Source organism: Volvox carteri (assembly GCF_000143455.1).
Source record: "Volvox carteri f. nagariensis unplaced genomic scaffold VOLCAscaffold_100, whole genome shotgun sequence".
Lineage (NCBI taxonomy): Eukaryota > Viridiplantae > Chlorophyta > Chlorophyceae > Chlamydomonadales > Volvocaceae > Volvox > Volvox carteri.
The window spans coordinates 114,890-130,386 of NW_003307643.1; the positions used below are offsets into that span (position 1 = coordinate 114,890).

At 58.3% G+C, this 15,497-nt stretch overlaps 2 protein-coding genes across 2 annotated transcripts; one reads left to right on the plus strand and one right to left on the minus strand.

The window, feature by feature from the left end:
- The first annotated feature begins 1,855 nt into the window (after positions 1-1,855).
- Positions 1,856-3,765, plus strand: VOLCADRAFT_108241 (uncharacterized protein). The gene is made up of 3 exons (XM_002958612.1): positions 1,856-2,095; positions 2,165-2,462; positions 3,477-3,765. The coding sequence occupies exons 2-3, from the start codon at positions 2,216-2,218 to the stop codon at positions 3,719-3,721; spliced, it is 492 nt and encodes a 163-aa protein (XP_002958658.1). The 5' UTR covers positions 1,856-2,095; positions 2,165-2,215; the 3' UTR covers positions 3,722-3,765.
- An 8,847-nt stretch (positions 3,766-12,612) lies between these two features.
- On the minus strand, positions 12,613-14,652 carry VOLCADRAFT_69740 (uncharacterized protein; the record flags this gene model as incomplete). The annotated part of the gene is made up of 5 exons (XM_002958626.1): positions 12,613-12,733; positions 12,998-13,124; positions 13,510-13,753; positions 14,089-14,156; positions 14,514-14,652. Coding segments are annotated over 5 exons (699 nt in total), but the record flags the coding sequence as incomplete, so codon positions are not given.
- Positions 14,653-15,497: the final 845 nt, after the last annotated feature.

Genomic DNA, 15,497 nt, shown 5'->3' on the forward strand with positions numbered 1-15,497 from the left:
TCTTGTCCCCACCCCACCTAGCTCCATGTCCGGGGGTTCCAGGGAGTGTTGTGTTGTCGAAGTGGTCGATGTGAGGAATGACCAGCAGGTGCACTCGGGCCTGGGGCCTGATGCTGTGGAACACAACCCGCCGGTCGTTCTGGAAGGTATCGTACGGCGGGTAGACGTGTGCGGGCAGGTGGATGTGGGGACGACATTTTTCGTAGCTCACTTGGAAGTTGATTGTGGTGAGCGGGTTGAAGCTTCAGCTTGAGCGCCAGCCGTGTTTTTTCTACTGTTTTACGAGCGTGAGTATCATAAGCGCATGGGTTTTCATCGCCATAACCCAGTGCGAGTCAATGCATGGATTGACATGAATGGATAGAAAATAGGGGTGGCTGCGGTTAACAGGTTTGTTGGGTTGGAAGAAACTTCTAGGGCTGCTAACCCAAATTGATTGTCAGGAAGAGGTGAGAGGAAGAGGTTCCAACAACCATTGGAGAACACGTACATGCGAGGAAGGCAGGTCATTGGCATCGTTGGGGCGGCACAGCAGCTGTTTAGCTCTTACATTTTTATTTGCGGGTGCAGCGCGCTGCTTGCTATAGGGCACTCGCCTGGAAAACTATGCAACGCTTTTCTACCCCCACAGCGATTGCGCAGAAGGGACATGATGCGAGCGCAGCGCGGGAGCCGCGCAGGCGTTGGTCGCCCGCGGATGGTTTGGCTTGGGACGCACGGCGCGCCCATAGCCTGAGCATGGTTTTGCACGCAAGCGTCGACGGAGAGACCAAAGACCTTATGTGTTTGACGAGGCGCACTTGAAGCCAATAGCCGTGGAAGTACGACGGACTGTACTGGCTTGGCTTATCAGAGTGCTGATCTTTTGTCGATTAGCTCAGGTCGGTGCCATTTGGTCGCTCCCTAATCAACACAAATTGGAGCTCATGGCTGCAAGCGTGTCACGGATTATCCCTGAAGGTAAGAAACACACATGTCATTGCAATGACATTGCTAACAGTTTCCTTTCCGAGGTTTCAAAACAACGCATCCTTAGGGTTTACAATGTAAGGCAAATGCTTTCAAGCCACCCTGGACGATACTGTAATAATCGCGAAAGAAGTGAGTGCTCACGTAACCTCTTGGGCCTTGTGATGCCCATAAGTATACCCTGAATGGCAGCTATCGTGAAACCAAATTCAAAGATAAACCCACGCCCGGACCATGGCCGATATGCATGACTGATGCACATGCTCAGTAAAATGGAGCGCTCTTAAGGTCCGGTACGGCGTACTTCGTGTACGACAAAAAGTAAAAAAGTTAGGGGCTTAGTAGCTTTGTGTTAAAGTGATGTCTTCCGAAGTGTGTGGTTTCGGACGCCCTTTGCTTCATAGATATAAAGGATTCAAGCCCAACAAAGTTTGGTCAGCAACTGCCAGGCCTTACTTTTATAGTTTGCTACTCTGTCCATGGCAAGCTTGGATTATTGTCGCCAAAGAGCTCAAATCCCACAGTAGGTTTGTACCCATAACAGCCCTTGCAAATCGAGTAAGAAAATAAATGTGGACAATTACACCCAGCTTTCCCCGGTTGTGCTTTATGAATTTACTTGTCTGACAATAAAAATGTGTACAAGGCAAATGAAGTGTTCGCCACTCCTGGAATCCATGGAGCCTTTGCTGTCGTAAAGTGATTGGGCGGTTGAAAGAGAACGGACTGGACAACCATGGGGCCGGACCGTCTGCCTAGGATGCCAACTGCCGTGCGTACTTACAGATTACTGGCCGATTCTTCTTGTCAACCCTTGTGACCACCCTGGAGTTGGCGAACCTAAACTTCCAACGTGTTCTGAGACAGAGAAATTTTGTTTAGCTGAATATTCTTTAGCACCCTGTAGTTTAATGGAGCTCCCTTTTTGAAAGGAAGGACGTTGGGTCAGACACTTCAGCTTCCTTACAGGGCTGAGCACCGAATGCCTGGAGGCGTCCTATCAATTATCTGTAACATCTTTTTATAGCAAGATTTGCTCATTAGGCTCCCCCACTCGAGCCAAAGCCAGAGCTTCTGGTGGGGGAGGGGCCACTCCTCGAGGTTCAAGGATACTGTCGTAACAAAGGCAAGTTATTCACAGCCGTTATTTGGTTCACGTTGCAAAAATAATGGAAGCAGGAACCGTTTACCGCAGAAAGAAGGATTCCGGTCCTGCGAGCGCGAGCGTGACCTTAGCCCGCTTGATATGCACATGACAGGAGGGACACCTCACAGCAGGGCTCAACATCTAACCCTTTGGCGGGTCCTTCTCGGGCGACTTGATGCTGAGGCGCTTCCGATGTGTATGTGCGCGGGCAGCAGCAAGAAGTACCTGCCCAAAGAGGAGGTCGTCGAAGTTCCTGATTTCCGATACATTCCGGAGCCGCAGCTCAGCGAACTTGTTGCCTACATGCGTCAGAGGCGGGAGCACCTTGTGTACCACAATACAACTGGTACGGACGCAGCATTTCCGGTTCCCCCTAGGACATGTATACTCGTGCGCAGACAAAACCTGCTCGGGGCGCAGATAGCACGCAAGACATGACATGTATAGCGGACGGCAGAGAGTCAAGGATGCCGCGCGACTGCAGTAGGAACGAACGAGCAGCATGGGCCATGCGTGTGCAGAGCTCTCCTAGAAAACTAAGCAACAGCAACGAGCGGCATTACGAACCAGTGTCCCCTAGTGACATGCACCCCACGGCATGGGTGCTGCAGTGCTAGCAGATGCCGCAGCACATCAAGCATCGGTGCTACAATAATGCCCTATGGCCGTATGTAGCCCTTGCGGCCGTAGCCCTTAGCATGTCTCCACAGGGGCCTAGGTTGTCATTCCTTTAGGGGACAGAATCATCATGGACTGCATGGCGTCTGCTGCTGGCGTGATGAGCAGCTGCTTACCGGCCCACCTCGGCCTGTGTGGTCGCCGTCGGCAGCCGGCTTGTTAGCTTGGGCTGCCAGCTGCGGCGGCACCCTCGTGAAGAGCTCCTTGTTTTGGAGGGAGCAAGGCGGAGGGGTTGCCGTGCTGGTGGTCAGCTGAAGCACTCGAGCAGTGATGCGTTGAGTGTGGAGCTCAGGAGCCTTAGGGCGAGCTCTGAGCAGCAGCACCGAGCTTGGTTGCTGCTTGAATGTTTTTTTGTCACCGGACACACAACGGTGTTGATGGTGTTTTGGTTTGCCAGTTGGGCCTCGTAAACGAAGTATCGTCTTTTTACTCACACACTAAGTGCAAGCGCTTAGTCACACAACTTTCGCCGTGATTGTTCCTTTTCATGCGCGTGACTACCCTCTGCATGCACGTGCACGTATGTCCCATCGTCCTGTGTTTGCAATTCTGCTCTTGTGTTTAACCACTCCGGTTGCCCTCGGGGTTGCAAGCTCGATATGGCTCCCCAACGCCGCCGTCCACTGCCCTCCTGACCCCTCTAACCGACCCGCGGCTCCGAAACCCTTTATCCTCCTGGCAGCTGACGTCCGTGCTGAGATTATCCGCAATGTGACTGAGCATACGCAACCTGTGGACCAGTACCCCAAGGGCCGCCAGTTCTTGAGCGACGAGGAGTATATGAGCATTCTCCGCGACTTGCTCAACCTGTCCAACATCCTTGACGACATGGAGCAGACCGGCATTGTGTCGTACACCAATCGGACACAGTACTACGCGTTGTATAGTAAGCTTTACCGCATGCTAATTGCCAAGGCGAAGCAGTAAAGTATAATGTGGTGGTTTCGCGTGTGCGTGGGAACTGGGGGGAGGGGGAGACGTGGAAAGGTCTTTGGCCGCAGACGCTGGCAAAGGCATGCGACGCAGGGGATTCTTAAGTTGCCAGAGATGCCAAAACTTGCTAAATATATCGCGGTCTTGTACGGGCGGATAGCATGCTTTGGGCGCCCTAGTCTTGCTTGATGTTCAGCATTGCAGGGCAAATGTATGCATGGAGACAAGGGGCATACTGACCAGTTGTTGTATGGCGTTTTTCCGGTAAGGGAACACGCCAAGTTGCGATGACAAATGTCGTTGAGGAAAAAGGAGCCTTGGGCTCATCTTGGACTGCCCCGGAAGGAGAGCCCTTCCAAGCGCGGGGTTCTGCTGCGGTGTCGCGTTTCCTTCAGAGCGCCGTAACGTTCAGCAGATGTTTTTTTTGCGTGGCATTCTCCGTCCTTGCCTGGATCTTTCCTTTCAACGGTGTAATTTTTTGTTTGGGAGGGGCTTGTGTGTCTGTCAGTTTGGACTTCGTGGTTATATAAACTTGCCGGGACGCCGATAAACGAATGCGTGCGGTGGGCGGTTGTTATGTTATGACTATCCGTCGCTGCAAAGCCGCCAATATAACCCAGGTGGGCTTTCTGTCGGACGTGTGGCGGCGGGCGGTCGCGGGGTCCGCGCAATTCATTGGACTGCTTGCCTTGGATGGTGGATCGATCATAGGGTCGGGTAATTGACTGGCCTGATTGAAAGGCGTGTACTGAATTCCCTTAAGTGGGCACTACAGCCGTAATCCTGCTTCCTTCGCTGAAGGCTGCACGGCGGAGTCCTCAAGACCAGAGACATGAAAATTTGTCTTCTGGCTTACTCTTTGAGCTGCTTGGGTTCTTGGCTTGTTGTCGGTCAGCCGTATACTTGAGCGCGTTTCACACGTGGTCCTTGTCGACGCAACGTACGATCCAGCAGAATCCTTCCTTTCGCTAATTTTGTTTCTCTCGATCTTGAGAAGTCGGCATGTACAATTCTTGCCTTCTCAGTGTTTTAGGCAGGTGAAATGGTGGGCTAGTTCAGGATTTCTACAAGTGCCAGCAAGGTCGCACATCAGCGGCTGTGCGTCCGTAATTATAGGGTGGACCGGAACAACTCGGCCTTGGCTCATGGAATGCATCAGGTTTACATCTTCCAACAATTTGAAATACTAGACGTGGACGTTGTGAAGCGCTTCTACGTCACACCCGATTATCACGCGTCCATTATTCTCTGGAGCCCATACCACTTCCCCAGCAGCTCCCATGCATGTCACATATCCCAGCGCCACGCAAAAGCGCCACTGCGTCCTTTCCAACAGACTTACAATGCCCCAATCCCTAGCGCTATTATGATATACAGACATTCGAGCGTAACAAAGGAAGAGTACTATTGAATTAGAGGGCAGCAAGAAACCGCAAGATGGCACTTAATTACCACTTTTTGGTATCACTAAGTGCTACTTAAAGCATGCAAGCTGGCCGTGGCGAAAATTGTAGCTGGCTACCTGGCCAAGAAACCATTCGCCACAACCCAAACCATTCGCCAGGCGGGTCCCGCAAATAATTCTACTTGCTCGGTACTGCAACTGCCCGTTCAGCATCCCTACTATCACAGCTATAGCTTCACTTCACCGACCCTTGCTCGGGGCCTAATATGCCAGCTTGCGACGGCGGTACCAGAGGGATGAACCAGGATGACCTATCGTATCAATACTGTCCTAGACTCCCTAGACACCCTACAAAGAACGAAAAATGATCACTTCCTAACGACAGAGTAGTCAAAACTCCATGGAGTCGTCGTACCCACTGCTATCCCCGCTGCCGTACCCGCCGTGGCGCCTCCGCTGCCGTTGCCTCCGCTTGCGAATTGAACCGTCTCCTGCTGCCTCCCATTCAGATCGCTCTCGCTCGTGAGCCGGCTCGTGGGCTGGCGTTTCTGGCGGCAGTAGCGGCTGCAGCTCGCCATCGGAATCCGTGCCATCGCCTCTCGCGTCACCGCGATGCACGGCCGCAGCAGCGTCGTCACTGTCACTTCCGCCATCCCCCGCATCCTCATGCACAATCCCGACATCCAACATGACCGCATCCTCGTCCTCACCCTCGTCGCCTTCCTCCTCGGCCATGTCTCCTGCACCCTGCAGCCCGTGGCTAATTTGTATTGTCAGCCCGTCGCCAAAGGTCACTTCATACGTACACCGCTCATCCACCTCGTTCTCTTCTGCCTCATTTCCTGGGTGGTGATCCCTTGCGCCTTCTGGTGGTTGCTGTTCATCCACTGCGCCAACCGCCGGCCTTCCCAGACGATGGCGCGCCCGCTCCACCGGCTCCTGCTGCCGCCGCCGCCGCTGCTGCTGCTGCTGCTCCAATGCGTTGCGCTCCATGCGCTCCCGCACAAGCCGCTCCATGTCCGCCTGTAGCTGAGCGCGCTCCTCCGGAGCCTGCGGACCTGCGGACAACCCCCACGGGACCTCCCCACGATCCTCCTCCGCCACCGCCGCCACCGCTTCGTGGGTCCCCGTTCCGAGACCCCGATCGCTTGGCGGATTCTGCGGCGGGTGAAGCACACCGCCGTGCAGCGGCGGCAGGCCGCCTCCGCGACCTTCTGCCGCAACTTGCTGGGCAGGAAGATGAACTTGTTCACGCGCCAAGTCTGCCGACCTCCCGTGATGGGCAGGTGCTGCTTTGCCGGGCAGCTGGGCAGACAGATCTGGACTTGCAGACCCTAGCTGCATGACGTCTGTCGAGGAAACGTCCCGGGGCGGACCACCAGGCCAGCCTATATGAACCGAAGGGCTCGGTACACCGCAACCGTTGTCCCTCGGCTGCTGGTTTGACATAGCCATTGGCGAATGGCCGAGATGCTGCAGGTATTGCTGCTGTTCCTCATGCTGCTCCTGATGCAGAGGCAATGGCGGTGCCTCATAGTCGATTACAGTGAACCGCCCCTTGCTCTTGACATGAAGGACCTTGGGCCCACGGGGGTCAGCTGGGCCACCGATGACCCCTGCCGCCTCCGTCGATTGGGGCAGCGGGGCTGCCGCGGCCTGGATCCCAAGTTGCTGTGTGCCCTGCGGGGAGCGGTGGGTTGCTGGCTGGTGCCCTGCGCTACCATCCCGCGCTAGCGGAACCGCTGATGCCAGTGGCGGTTGCGAGAGGTCCCCCTCCAAGCCGTGGGATACTGAGCTGCTGCGGCTGCACCCAGATGCTGACGCAAAGCTACAGCTGCTGTGATGGCTGCATGGGCCCAGAAGGTCTTCCGCCGGAGAGCCGTGGCCGTGGCCGTGACCGAGCCTGGCTACGCCAGCTGCTTTGGAGCAGCCACAGGCGCTCGCAGGCCCCGGTAGCGCCCCCATAGAAGCTTGACCTGTGGGAAAACCAACAAAAATATGCGCAAATACTGCATGAGAGCAACAAAGCATGAGGGTGTCCGAGCAATTGGAATCCATTGGAAAAAGCATTTAGAACCTCGTATAACCTGGGAAGTATTCTAGTCTTCTGCACCGGAGTTCGAACCTACCTGCAGCATTCGGGTCTCCCCGCGCGGTTTCAGTCGGCGTGCCGCTGTTGCTCGGGACCCGGCTAGACGTGTTAGAGGCACCATCCACCTCGCGAACGGTAAAGCGCCCAACGCGCCGAACGACCACATGCTCGCCCCGTGGGCTTGCGGGTGCTGTGTTCGGTCCACTGCCTCCGCAGGCACCCCCGCCACCGCTGCCCCTGCAGCATCCTGCGGCGGCGGCAGCGGCGCCAAGCTCGGCAAGCCCGGATTCGGGCTTCAGGGCAGCACCTGACGCCAAGCCGCACGGGACGTCGACACTCGAGACGAGCGTCTGCGGGGGCGTTGCCTGCTGAGAACCTACACGCGAGATCGTCGGCATCGACCCCACTGGCCTCGCAAAGCTACAGCCGACCCTAGGATCCTCTAAAACGCCGTGAAGCCCCATAAAGGAATCGGGCTGCGGCGATGCAGCGCTTACACCTGCGGCTGCGGCAGCCAGGCATGCCGGCTTTGGCTCCCAGATGGCGTCCACAGCTGTGGCTGGCGGCTCTGCTCCCCCTGCGCTGTTCGAGGACGGTCGGCGTGAATCCGCCGGAGGCGCCGCCACAATTGACTCCGCTACCGTGAACCGCCCCTTGCTGTACTGCCTGCTCATGGGGCTCGGACGAGTCGAGTCCTGTGCCGCCGTTAGAGCCGCCAACGCGGGCCACGACGGCTTAGCGGTTAACAGCTGTGGCGCGCTGCCTTCCAACCCTGTCTGGCTCCCTGTCCGGCCAAACGGCGCTGAGGCGGCGACCGCGCAGGCAAACGGCGACGTGGGGCCGCTCGCGCCATCATGCTCCTCAGACTCTTCCGCATAGGACTCAGTCGCGGAGCAGCCTCCGGACGGACCGGGACCATTGGAGGCGCTGCCACCGCCACAGCCAGTGGCGGCGTGGCATTGCGTCTGGGCTGGTGTTGCGTTGGGATTAATGACAGACAGCAGGTGTGTACCCGCCGAGGCATGAGAGACGAAGAACCGGCCTTTACGGTACATGGTCACGCTGTTGAGTGCTACCGGCGGCCCCGCCGCGAGCTCACCGTGAAGGTGATGGCTGTAGTGGCTGTGCGCATGAAGGTAGTGACCGTTACGCAATCTGCCAGTTGCACTACTCGGAGACTCTCCCAACGGGCTTATCACCGCCGGCGCCGTGCAGCACTGGGCCGACGCAGCACCGTCATCGTTGATGCAGGCACCGCTCCCGCCTTCGCCGCCTCCGCCAGCACCGTCGCTGAGTGGAAGCGCTACCCCTGTCTGCGGCTGCGGAACTGCACTCGCATTTTCGGGCCATGCCGCAGCAGCAAAAGCCGCCACCGGTGACACAGGCGCCGCCGTTGCCATCTCCCGCGAGCCATTGGTTTGGAGCGGAGGTTGCGGGCCCCCTAGAACGTCTTCACTCCTGATTAATTGCTCCATTACTGGACCCCCTACGGCAGGTGGCTCCGCCCCAGCTGTTTCAGAACAACTCACGCCCGCGCTGAACGCAAAGCCAGCCTGCGTTGGCAACCCATGATTTGGCGTTTGGGGCAGAGACATGAAATGCTGAAGCTGCTGCTGCTGCTGCTGCTCCTCAGGAACGGAGGAGGGTGGCTGCGGATGATGATTAGCCTGCGGCAGGGAGGCGTGTTGCAGCGGCGGCGGGTCCGAGCACGCGGGCTCGATCGTCACCTTGAAGCGGCCGCTGCGGTAGGTTTTCACACCGCCCCCGTTGGACATACGCTGAAACGGCTTCCCAGCCGCCTGCTTGCCGTTGCCTTTCGACGGGTGAGCCACGCACTCTGGCTGCGCCGCACGATCCGGTGCAATGCCGCCTTCCTGGCTGATCGCGCCGCTGCCACCGCTGCTGACACGGTAAGAACGTGTCGACGGGCCGTTTGCGCTGCGGCCCAGTAAGCCAGCCTGGTGCCCGGCGGACGCAAGCCCAAGGCCCGAAACGCTATGAGCCCGCAGAGCTGCCCATGGGTCACCCTCTGGGGCTCGCTCGCTGTTCTGGGAGGCAATTGAGGGCGCCCATGGCGGCTGCGCACACTCTGCTACACCCGGCGATGGGGGCTTGGATCCAGACGGCTGCATGGCATTCAGGAAGGGGCGCGGCAGCTCAAAGTCGGCATCTGTGTTCACCGCACTGCCTCCCAGAGCTCCAGGGGCCACGATGGTTTTCGCCTGCGTGTCTGCTGCCTCTTGAGACGCAGCTACTGCACCGCCATCAGCATCATCATCAGGATCGTCTTCGCCGGTGGCTTCCTGAAATCATACACAGCGTACGTGTACACACGGCGGCGCGCGCGGGCCAGGGGATATATTCAGACGGTGGGGTCAGCAGTAGCGAAACAAACAGTTGGCACGGCGTCTGCGGCTTGCGGATGTAATATCATTAACAGCGGAAGAGGAACTACAAACGATGTTAGTACCTGAGATAGACAGATAGTAGCGAATTGGAAGAGGTCTGCCTGAATCAACTGGTGAAAGAACACACACGAGCGATACACATGAATATATACGTATGGCTCTCTCCGGATGTCAAGCAACACGCCGCGCCAGAAGTTTCCTCCTCGATTAAATTTCAGTTAATAGTTACAGCCACAGTGTCCGCACAGGGGTGTGTGTGTGTGGGGGGGGGGGTGTCCGTCAAAGCCGGGGGGGCCATGGACCAACAGCGTTCCAAAGTATTTCTATCGTTTCTGAACCACCTTCTGGCAAACTGCCAGGTGCGGTGCGGTTGTTGTACGAGTTCAGGGCGAAAGAGACATTGGCCCAGCATGGCTCAATGCATGGTGAAACGCGCCAGGTGCAAGGGTCAACGTACCGTCATCTCGCTCTCCTCCAGCAGAGGCAGCCTATCAAGCGACGCGCCCTGCATGTAGTCATCCGAGCAGATGCTGACGTTATCCCTTAGAATAAACGCAAAGCTCAGCTCGCTATGTGTATCTGGCCAGGGATCCGCGCCACCGCCGCCGCTCCCCGCACCGCCAGCACTTATCACCATGTCCGCCCCCCCAGAGCTTGAGAAGCACGGCCCGCCATCGGCCACAGGGCTGAGCGACATAGGCGCCGACAGCGCCGCCGCGCCAGCAATAGAGCCGCTGCCGACGCCAGGCGTAGCCGGCGTTGATGCGCCTACATGTACCAGCTGGTACGGGCCGATACCTGCAGCACCCATAGCTGCCTCGGCATTCGCCGTCAGGACCAGCTGATGCATGGTCTGCCCATGACCGAAGGACCTAGGACGCGGCGGCGACTGCAACGGGTGCACCAGCTGTGAGGCTGCAGCACCCGACGAGGAACCGCCGTACGTGTACCGCATTGGTGCGCTATTGCGCGCCAGGCCGCGGCTCCGCCGCCCTGGGAGCGGCGGCATGCCGCTGCCACCTGCGCTGCTTCCCCCGCCGCCTGCAGAAGAGGGCCCTGTAGGGGCTCCGGTGACAGGGAGCCGCTGATGATGCTGGGCGTGTGGCAGTGCAACCCCGGGCGCGGATACCGCAACCCCGGGCACGGCAGTCCCAGCGGCAGCGTGAAACGCAGGGTTCAGATGTTGCACACGGCTAGCCTCGTCGCTGTTCACGCGTCGATGGCCTGGGCGCCTGCATAGGCCCCCCGTCAGCGAATGCTGACTTAGAGGCCCACTTCCACAATATTGCTCTGACGGCTGTTGCTGATCCTGAACCTGCTGCTGTTGCTGCTGCTGCTGGTGCACCTTTTGGATACGCTGTTCCAAGGCAATCGGCGGCTGCCCCTGCTGCTGCTCCGTCTGCCGGTGCTGCAGTTGTTGCTGTTTGGCAGGCCAAACTGCCTGGTGCTCATTACCTGGTGTTTGTACTTGCCGGTCGTGTCTATCCTGAGGCACCTCCTGCGAATGATCATGCTGGCAAGTATTCTGGGGCTGACCTTTCGGCCGGTTTCCGTGCTCAAGCTCGAGCGGGCCGCTATGCTGGTGCGCAGGTGTCGAAACAACCGCAAGACCGTCAACAACCACATCCGGCAGTGGCGGCGACTGGGGCACTACTTCCACCGCGGTGCAGCACAACTGATCCGGTGGCGACGGCAGCATGCCTTGCGTCGCCACAGCCGACAGCAGCTGTGTAGTAGCCATTGTAGTGCCCGTAGCGCTCTCTAAATCCATCAACTGAGGCTCGGCTGTCGAAACGCCGTCACCATTAACCTCGCGTGCACCGCTTCCCCCGTCGCTGCTCGCGCCACCGGCCGCTGCAGCGCCGCGAATCGCGTCCAAACGCAGCTTGCGCAAGCTACGCGCACTGTCGGGCGCAAAATCCGCGGCTGCCATGGCGGCGAATGGTGACGCGCCTGCAGGCATTAACCGCACGCCAGGAGCCGCAGGCTGCTGTCCCTGCACCTGCGGGCCGCCCGTCGCCGTCACCTCTGCTTTCGCAACCCCACCATCTGAGCCGCCTTGCCATGTCCAGCCGCTAGATGTCCTCGGCGATGGCGTCTTCCGGCCGTCCTGCAGCCGAGCAGTGATGGCCGGCGGACCCACCATGTCCTCCCCACGCGGGCTGCGATAGCGCCGCCGCGACCGAGGCGACTCGTGCATGGATGTAAAGCGTGCATCAAGGCGCGGCGGACCACCGCCGCTACTTAGGCTGCCGCCACCACCGCCTGTGGCGGCGACCGCGGACGCAAGGACGTCCGCAGCGTCAGAGCTAGCAGCGAGGCTGTGGCGCCGGGTAATGCGAATGGAGGCCGATGCCGCGACGTCCAGCGGCGCCGAAGCACCGCCGGCTCCGCGACCTTCCCCAGCTGCACCCCCCACAGCCGAAGGACCCGACGGCGGAGTGCGCTCGGCTGGGGGAGCAGCTGCTGTGGCCTCAGGCGCTGGCAGCGCGGCCGGCGCGTTCCCTGGCGACACTGCTAAGGGACTGAAATGGCTCTCCAAGGTCTCAACCACTTGCGCAAACGTTGGGCGTTGGCCAGGCTCGTAGGCACGACATGCCTTGCACAAGTGCAGGAGCACAGCGTCGCCCTCGAATGGGTCCGGCAGGCTCCGCCGCGCGAAGCCAACGGCACCGACCACCTACTCTCACACACACACACACACAAAAGAAAAAACAGGCGAGTAAAGAATGACTGGGCAAATGAGGCATGCGGTCATTTACCGGCGAAGCAAAGGCGAGGCACAGCAACTGCGCCGAGGAGGTCAAAACGGCGATATCCTGCACCAGCGCAATGCATAACCGTGTTCAAAAGCTATGCATGCTCCATCTTCCGCAACGGACCGCACGCGCACAGCATATGCGTTACAGTGCCTTGGGACATACGTGCGCGCCCCACCAGAAGTTCTTCTAACGGCGAAAGGGATATCGACATGAACCTGTCAAAAGGACGTTTTCCAAAACTTACATCCGTTGCTACATGGGGTTTTGCTCACCTGCATAGCGTTCAAGTCAGCCCACGGTGCCTGTCCGGTCAACAGTTCCCAGAGGATCACTCCATAACTGCGTGCGTGCCAGAAATAATTCGTACAGCGCACTATCAGCAAGAGAGCGAGGAAAAACAATTGACAGGAAAGAAGCGAAGGCCAGATGAGAGAAGAAGGGAAAAACAGACACAGCACTATAACCGTCCAAGAACTGGTCGCGAATTGGAGATCGGAACACAGCCCGGCCGCAGGTGCTATCGCTCCCTTTAGGGTTGGCACACGACCCGATTTGTTTACGACCAGCGGCTCCCCCTCGGGCCGTGTTAGGTACCGACCCTACCTGTACACGTCCGCGGCCTCAGCGTAATGATCGCAGCGAAGCACCTCCGGGGCCATCCACTCGGGAGACCCAGCAGCCGCGCCGGACGACACATACGTCCGCTGGCGCACACGCGACAGACCAAAATCTGCGCAAGACAAGAAAAGCAGCCGGAAGGAAATGAGTGAGCTCTAACCTGCAATCGCGAACTCAAGGGATGGACTAATGCACCGCAAAGGGTGTCGCTTTCACATAATCGACTGGAAAGCCTTTCCATTGCAATACAGTTCCGTGTGTCCATCCAGCAAATGCCGCGACGCTAAATTGCCAACAGTCACGCTAAAGGCAAAGTTCGCGTGAACAGCCCTACGCCCTACGCAACGCACAACGATGTGAAAGCCGAAACCGCATTCTAAACCGATGCGCGTTATGACGGGCACTAACCCCTTGGCTGCGGATCTCATGCTCAGCAAAACATATGCTGTGCTGTGCCCTGCCCTAGCCATCTGCTTATATACACCATAATACTCAACCCGCAATTTTCACCCTCCACCGGTCGTCCACCAGCACATTGGGACTTTTCAAGTCCAGGTGCAGGATGGGCGGTGCCCGGCTGTGCAGGTACGCCATGCCGCGCGCCACCGACATGGCCACCGCCCGCTGCATGCGAGGATCAGGCGGCCTGTTGCCCGCGTGACGCAGGATGTGGAAGAGGCTGCCGCGCGCCATGAACTCGGTAACGATCGACGGCTCTGGCGTCAGTGTATAACCCATGAACTGGATAGCGGAATCCGCAGCCAAGACGGAGGGCACAGGCAGGACCATCGTAACGGGTTTGAGCATTAAGCTGGATGCAAGAATCACATAATACCCTGCGAAATTGTTCAATATCCGCTCCTTCCGTCTCGTTACGTTGCTGATGGCATTCCATTCCATCAACGGGACACAAAGCTGCATACCAACCAACCCTCCACATGTTTGGGATCACGAGCATTTCCCCAACCTATTGCGCTTTCCTTATCTGCCGTAGCAGCTAAAACTCCGCACATGACTGGACACCACCACTGCGCTGCACCTTCTCCCGTAGAATGCCCCGCAATAAATATTCGTACCAGGAGCAAATTGGGATGGCGAAGACGCGCCAGCATGTGGACCTCGTCCACAAATCGCTGCGCCGTATCTGGAGGCCGTCGGCAAAGACACACGGATCTATGAACAATAGGTGGCAGCCAATGACCAACAACCAATGGTCAGAATTTGCCTTCCCTACCAATCGTGGCCTGGAAGCAGAAGCAGGAACTTTCGTGAGAGCGATCCCTCAGCACATGGCAGCGCTCGGTCCAACATCCCCGCATCTTTACACCCAGCCCTCCACAACCCACACGGTATGTTCAAGTGGCCCAGAAGCCTCCCACTCTGTAACAACAATAACAACAACAACCCACCGGTGGTCATCCTCCCTTGTGGCTGGTCCCAACTCCGCATCCCCTGCCAACGTGCCACGACGACCTTCACACGCTACGATCTTACCACCCACCTGAATCCGTTGCTAGAAGCCGCTTTACTGCAACCAGCGTGCCTTCGTACTTGGCCAGAAACACTTCCCCAAATCCGCCCACAGCTAATCGCCGGCCGATGGCAATCTTGGTCGGGTCCAGCTCCCATTCGGAGCGTGGCCGCGGGCTGACCACCAATTGGTTGGCGACGGGCACGACCGCTGTTGAGCGAGTTGAGCCCGCGGCCGCGGCCTGCACTGCGGCTGCCGAGGCCAGGGCTCCTGCCGCCGCTATACCGGGGCCTACAGGGCATAGGGAGATCAATGCCGCCGCAAGGACATCCCACGTCACCGTTGGACCGAATGCACACCTAGGACAGGCTGCCACAAATTGGACGCCCTAGTCCACCCCCAACTAGAGCAACCGGCCCAAAACCACATGCAGGCGACCCCCGGAACTGCTCTCGCACGTAGCCAGGTGGCCTGACGGCATCTGCATGCAGCCACAAGCAAATGACCCACATCGATACTGGCGTTTGATACACTCCCACCTTTCAATAATGCTGTGCGCCCATTTTTGCCGTATGCCGCCACAGCCGCTCCTGGCTTGCCAACTACAGGCTCATGTGCTACCTCCAAGATCAACTGGCGTCCCCCCTCAGGGGGGAGCCCTTGCTGCAATGCGGGCACGTCCTCCATCATACGATCTGGGTCCACGGTCACTGCCACCGCAGACGCATCGACTTGAGTGACCGGCGCCGCTTCCTGTTGGGGATGCTCCTTATGGCCAAGGTTTCGGCACAGCTGGTGGTTGTGATTGTGATGGTGGCGGTGGTGATGCTGGTGCTGCAGATAGCTGCGAGCAAGGTCTCCAGACGCTGCCGCCTCGGAATCGGAGTGGCATTCCTCAATGATGGGCCCCGCGTGTCTACCACGCACACTCTGTTGCTCTGCGAGTACGTATGTTGACGGCGAGTCATCACGCTGGTTGCGATCAAAGCTCATGGGGTCGGGGGGCCCGCCGCC

What these genes read in the sequence shown, in the direction of transcription:
- VOLCADRAFT_108241 (XM_002958612.1), top strand. Translation starts at nt 2,216, where the DNA reads ATGCACATGACAGGAGGGACACCTCACAGCAGGGCTCAACATCTAACC. An exon ending in TGTGTACCACAATACAACTG is followed by an intron (nt 2,463 to 3,476) that starts GTACGGACGCAG and finishes TCCTCCTGGCAG; the next exon opens with CTGACGTCCGTGCTGAGATT.